We start from the raw sequence: 5,610 nt of genomic DNA, 5'->3' as shown, positions 1-5,610 counted from the left end.
TGACCATACATGGTATTCAAGCGCATTGTTACAAAGCGTATTATCAAAACTGTTCAGGCAATTTTTCTCAGTAATAGCTAATCTGCGTGAACACACATCGGTTCTATCAATATTCAATTACACTTATCAGATAGTTTGTATGCAGTAGTCGGTTTATTTGAGATGAGATGTAGTATAAGACAGATTCATTCTTCCATCAGAATCCAACCAGACAGAATGTACAGATCAGAAATCGTCAGCCGTAAGTCCAAAGAAGAAACGTCGCTCCACGTTGAGAGAAGGAACAGTTAGCAGACGAGAGGGGCAGGAGTTGTCGCCCAAAGGAGCAGGGTCATCAGTGAAAAGCGAAGAAAAGCAGAAAGTGATTTATTGGCGTATGAATCCGATAGGCGGCGTGAACGCTTCCGGCGGTCGGGTGGGGACGACCAGGGTACTGCGACCGATCACACGGCGACCACTAGCCGCATGCCGCGTCCTGCATTGGCCAGTCGTGGCCCATGCGCAGCTGGCCCATCGTTGGTTCGTTTGGTGAGACCGTCGTTTGGTGCAGTCGAGACTAGGGCGCCCGCTGTAGCCGCGACGCCTGCAGCAAGCCAGCAGTGCCGATCGCCGGCCACTGTTCAAAGTTACCACGGCGGCGCCCTCAGACCGCGGCTTGGTAATACCAGTCGTCCGCCGATGGCATGTCGTCAGTCGTTTCTGCAGCAGATGGCGAGGCCGAACGGCGGCTCACCGACAAAGCCGCTTTCAGCCAGAGCGTTCCTTGATTACAGACTTCAGACTGCAGGAGCTGTGGAAGCGTCCGGCAGAACTACGACAGGCATGATTCACGTCCGTTTGCCTGGTTCGAATCCGACATCGTTCTCGGGGCAGTCTTCGGCCCTGTCCACCGCATCTTCATTACGGGTAGGCGCCGGAGCGAAAGTGAACATTCGCTGCTCTGTTCCGAACCAGAACATTCTCATGCCCAGAGGGGCGTTGATTCAGTTGCACGCTGGCAAACTGTGCATACCAATTCGACCAGTGCCCCCACCAGCATCCACCGCCAGTAACAGTAGTAGTAGTGGAACGGCGGTTGTGGAAAACGTTCAGCTGAAAAAAACCCCAATGGCTGCCTTGCCGTCGTCTACTACATACGAAAGAGGACGAAGAAAGCAGCAACAGCAGCTACAACCACAACCACAACAACGACAACAACCAACGGGGCAACAACGACAAATCAGCAGTGAAGAGTCGCCTGCATTTTTGTCACCTGTGGAAAATTGTAATAGACGAGTGACGAGGAGGAGAAAAGCTACTTCACAAGTTGAAAGTAGCAGTTTTGCTGATAGTCCAGGTGAGTTTATGATCACCTGGTTCATAATTTATCATTTTTTTTAAATTATTATTTGAATTTACAACTACTTTACAGATGATGATTTTAATGTTGCCGCCGAGAGTAAGAAAATTGCTCTTCGAAGTGGAACAACAGTTGGTGGTGGTAGCAAGAGGAGACGTAGTGCCGCTGTTGTCGCCAGTACTAGTAGTAAGAGTGGTATGTCACTTTTGTTCGGTTTTGTTTTTCGCATTTAACGGCAGTAATGATTAATAAAAATTTTATTTATTGATTGTCAATTTTAGACAGTTCTAAGCTTAGACGTTCAACGCGTTCGTCGTTTAAAGCAGCGGTAGAGAAAAATTCGAATATTTTTGCTCCATCTACGCATTCTGACGATCATCATTACAACAATGAAGACGAAGGAGAAGAATTGCCTTCGCGAAGTGGGGACGTGGAACGGATGGACGGCACGTCAACCCAGGGGACTGTCTCTTTCGACCCTGAAGCGGAGACGTCGTTGGAAAAAGCTATACTGAAATTGCTCAACAAACAAGTCAATGATCTGTGGTCAGAAATAACGGTAAAAATTTCAAATTGTGCTGAATAATATGATTGATGTGTAAATATATATATATATATTTTTTTTTGTCTTCTGTGTATATAGTTAAGCAAAGCTGAAACGAAGCTTCGTATTCAAAACAATTTGATAAATCAAAATAGAGAACGTTGTTTGGCCAGGCCAATGTACGGTAGTGATCTTAGGATGGCATTTACTATTGAAAAGCGTTCAGTTCCACTGAGCCGAACGCTCGAGGACATATTCCAATCTGTGCGATTCTTGTTGCAACAGTAAGATGAGATTATGTTTGTTTGTGCGAATTGTTCAATTTGTAATCTTCTTCAGATTTTTGGTATACGTTCCGGCGGCGCTTATTTCGGAACCGTTGTTTCGACCCACGTACCGTAGTTGTGCTGTTGAATACGCCGAAGTGGCTATGCGAACCAGCATGAATAGATTGTTGAAGAACAAATTGGACGTGTTTCGTGCTGTCGAATACGCGCAACGTCTCTGCTTTCCAGAGTTGCGTTTGATCGAATACGACTGCGGTAAAATAAAAAAAAAATACCACTTGATAGAAGAAGGATTGGATAATTTTTTTTTCAAATTTATCTTCTTTCTCATTTTTTTTCAGGAAAATTGCAAAGCCTGTCCGCATTATTGAGACGTTTGCAAGCGGAAGGGCATCGGTGTTTGATTTTCACACAGATGGCTCGAATGCTGGACATTCTCGAAGCTTTTCTCAGCTATCACGGGTATATGTACCTTCGACTGGACGGCGCTACTAATATCGAACGCAGGCAAATGTTGATGGAACGTTTCAATCATGACAAGAAAATTCTCTGCTTCATCTTGTCCACCAGATCTGGTGGTGTCGGAGTCAATTTAACCGGTGCTGACACTGTCATCTTTTACGATTCTGATTGGAATCCAACGATGGATGCTCAAGCGCAGGATCGCTGCCACAGGATTGGTCAAACCAGGGATGTCCACATATATAGGTAATTGATTTTGCTACTTGTCCATTTTATTTTATTTTATTTTATTTGTTAAATTTGTGTTAGATTGATCTGTGAACGAACTATCGAAGAGAATATATTGTTGAAAGCTACTCAAAAACGCAAACTTGGTGAACTAGCGATTGACGAAGGCGGTTTTAAAGCTGACTTTTTCCACAATGTATGACAAATTAATTTTATTATTTTCTTTTGGGGGTTTTTGTTTATTCTTGTAATTCTATTTAAGACTAATATCAAAGAATTGTTTGACATGGAAGAGAGTGTATTTGTTCGAGATGTGTCTGATGCGGACATTCAGCAGGTATTTATTTTTAATTGTTAATTATCATCATTGTTATTATGTGGTGTATTGCATTTGAGGCGATGAGCAAAGTTGAAGATGACAACGACGCTATTGCGGCGCGAATTGCAGTGGATGAAGCGCAAGCGGAAGAAAGAGCCGACGAAGAGGAGGATGATGAAAATGCTACTAGTGGTCAAAAGAAATCCGACGCCGTGCAAAACGCCAATGACAATTCTGTTGCCGAATCTTCAGATCCGGATGTTCTCAGAGTTCTCGAAGAGATGAAAGATGTGTTGTCAAAGGTAGTTTGTTTGTTTTTTTCTTTCAGAACTGTTTATTTATTTATTCAATCATTCATTTAATAGATGAGCGAGGTAGAGCGATACGCATTGGAATATATTGAAGAAGAACGTGCGTTTGAATTCAGCGAAGAGCTCAAAGGGGTTGACGTAAGTTTGAGGAACATTGGAACACTTTTTTGTGATAGTTTGTGTTTCGTATATTGGTGATGCAGCAGTGCTGTAGAGGAGTTGTGTGTGATTTTTAGAACGAGATCGAAGAACGTAAAATGGCGTTGATGCAAGCTCATTACAGCGAGATGAGAAGTGCAAGAGCGATGCAAGAGGCGGAAGCGGGCGAAGAATTTGCAATCACCTACGACCGGCGGGATGCATTTGCAAAGGTTAGGGATGGCGATTTTAACGGTGAATCGGTGAAAAATTCTGGGAAGGTTTCTTTGTTGTTAACAAAAGAAGAAGGCGTGACTAGCGTTGTTGCTAAATCGTCAACGTCTTCATCGGTTCCGGCTACTAAGTGTTCACTTTCGAACGAAAAGTTCCCCATTAGAACTCGCAGAACCAGGAACAACAACAGTACTGTTGACTGAAGTTTGAACGCTTATTATTATTATTATTATTATTATTATTATTATTATTATTTTCTTTACTAATTTATCATTTTCCCATTTTGTCCTATGCATATTGTCTGATGGTCACACTGAGTAGCTTGTCATCAGAATGGAATTTTGCAAAAAAGCAAAAAGGAGAGAGAGAGCGAAAAAAAAATGACAAGCTGAAGATGAAGATGAAGATGTGAAAAAGAATGAAATAAAAAAAAAGAGAACGAAACGAAAACAAATGGGAAGGCCCCTGCTATTTCTTTTCTGTGCTACTGCAGGGCTATTTTGTGATCATAAAAATTATACAAATTGATCAGTTAACGAACAGTTTCTGCTGTTGCTGCTGCTGCTGCCTCTGTTATTCTTCTCTCTATTCGTTACCTGTTTGCTTTTACTTTTTTACATTTTACTTTTACATTTTTTTCATGCACATGCGCAGTAAAAAGAATTAAAACCTTCGCTGTTTGTTGGTGCTCGTTTCGCCTTGCTCTTGGACAGGGCTTGTTTTTGGAAAGCTTGTCAAAATTTCGGCTTTTACTTGCACCTTGTTCCAAGGGATGAGCGCCGAAACGGGCCCTGCAAGAGCAAGGCCTTTTAATTCTTGAAACTTCATTTCCAAATGGCGGGATTTCAAATTTTCGACTTTTTTTTCAGCTAAAAAAGCAAAAAAGAAAGAAAGGAAGAAATGCTGTGCACACACTGAGAACGCAAACTTTTTTTTTATAATTTTTTTCCTTCTATCTTATTATTATTATTATTATTATTATCAATATGCATATATAATTAGCAAAATGGTAATCGGAAAAAATATTTCTTGTACAGGTATACAGATTTGTGAGATGAGAATAGTGGTGCTTGTGCAAAAAACAAAAAGAAGATAATGATGCTTATCGATAATAGCAGAGTTTGATTAACATGTTTTTTTTTGAAATTTAGTTTACTGTAAAATATTTTCTGTTTTTTATTTAAAAAAAGGAGGAAATGATTGAAAGAGGAGGAGGAGGAGGAAGAGACTGTTTAACTTGTATTGTTCATTCTTATTTTGCATGTGACGATTGATGGTCTGTTGCAATATTGTTTTTTTTTACTTTTCAGATGATTTGTATTGAAGATCCAAGCTTGGAAATGCCAGTATGTTTATGTTTGGTTTGGTTTTTTAGAAGCTGATAAATTTTACTTGTTTGTTCTCAGATTTGGACTCCGCTGTCGCCGCCGTTGAGCGATGACGACTCCCGTGGTTCTTTGAAGCCGGACCACTTGCTCGGCGAACTTTACGAACGGTTACCAATTGACCAGAGCATTTTGGCAAAGTTCTCCAGTTCATCGTCGCCCGACGACGATCGTTCAGTGGAAATGCCAATTTTGAGAATTCCAGACAAAATGCCCAAGCTTGGTGGAACCACCACTGCCACCACCACAACCAACAGCAACAACAGAAGGGCGTCGCCGTTTCGTGGCCGTTCGGCTGTACAAGTGCGCGACAAATCTGGAACCGGTACCAGGGGATTTGGGATTTGCTGAATATTGACTGTT

The 5,610-nt window shown here is 41.7% G+C and overlaps 2 protein-coding genes across 2 annotated transcripts; both read left to right on the top strand.

Annotated features, from left to right (window-relative positions):
- Nucleotides 1-179: 179 nt before the first annotated feature.
- Tsp_12915 (conserved hypothetical protein) lies at nt 180-4,065 on the top strand (the record flags this gene model as incomplete). The annotated part of the gene is made up of 12 exons (XM_003369875.1): nt 180-218; nt 295-1,336; nt 1,412-1,534; nt 1,621-1,898; nt 1,983-2,167; nt 2,223-2,425; nt 2,512-2,878; nt 2,942-3,056; nt 3,123-3,197; nt 3,257-3,481; nt 3,545-3,628; nt 3,727-4,065. Coding segments are annotated over 12 exons (3,075 nt in total), but the record flags the coding sequence as incomplete, so codon positions are not given.
- Nucleotides 4,066-4,960: 895 nt separating this feature from the next.
- Tsp_12914 (conserved hypothetical protein) lies at nt 4,961-5,605 on the top strand. The gene is made up of 4 exons (XM_003369874.1): nt 4,961-4,981; nt 5,173-5,208; nt 5,269-5,424; nt 5,453-5,605. The coding sequence occupies exons 1-4, from the start codon at nt 4,961-4,963 to the stop codon at nt 5,603-5,605; spliced, it is 366 nt and encodes a 121-aa protein (XP_003369922.1).
- The last annotated feature ends 5 nt before the right edge of the window (nt 5,606-5,610 follow it).

The sequence above is a fragment of the Trichinella spiralis genome, assembly GCF_000181795.1.
Source record: "Trichinella spiralis strain ISS 195 chromosome Unknown Scfld1360, whole genome shotgun sequence".
Taxonomy (NCBI): Eukaryota; Metazoa; Nematoda; class Enoplea; order Trichinellida; family Trichinellidae; genus Trichinella; species Trichinella spiralis.
This window is presented reverse-complemented; position numbering and strand designations above follow the sequence as displayed.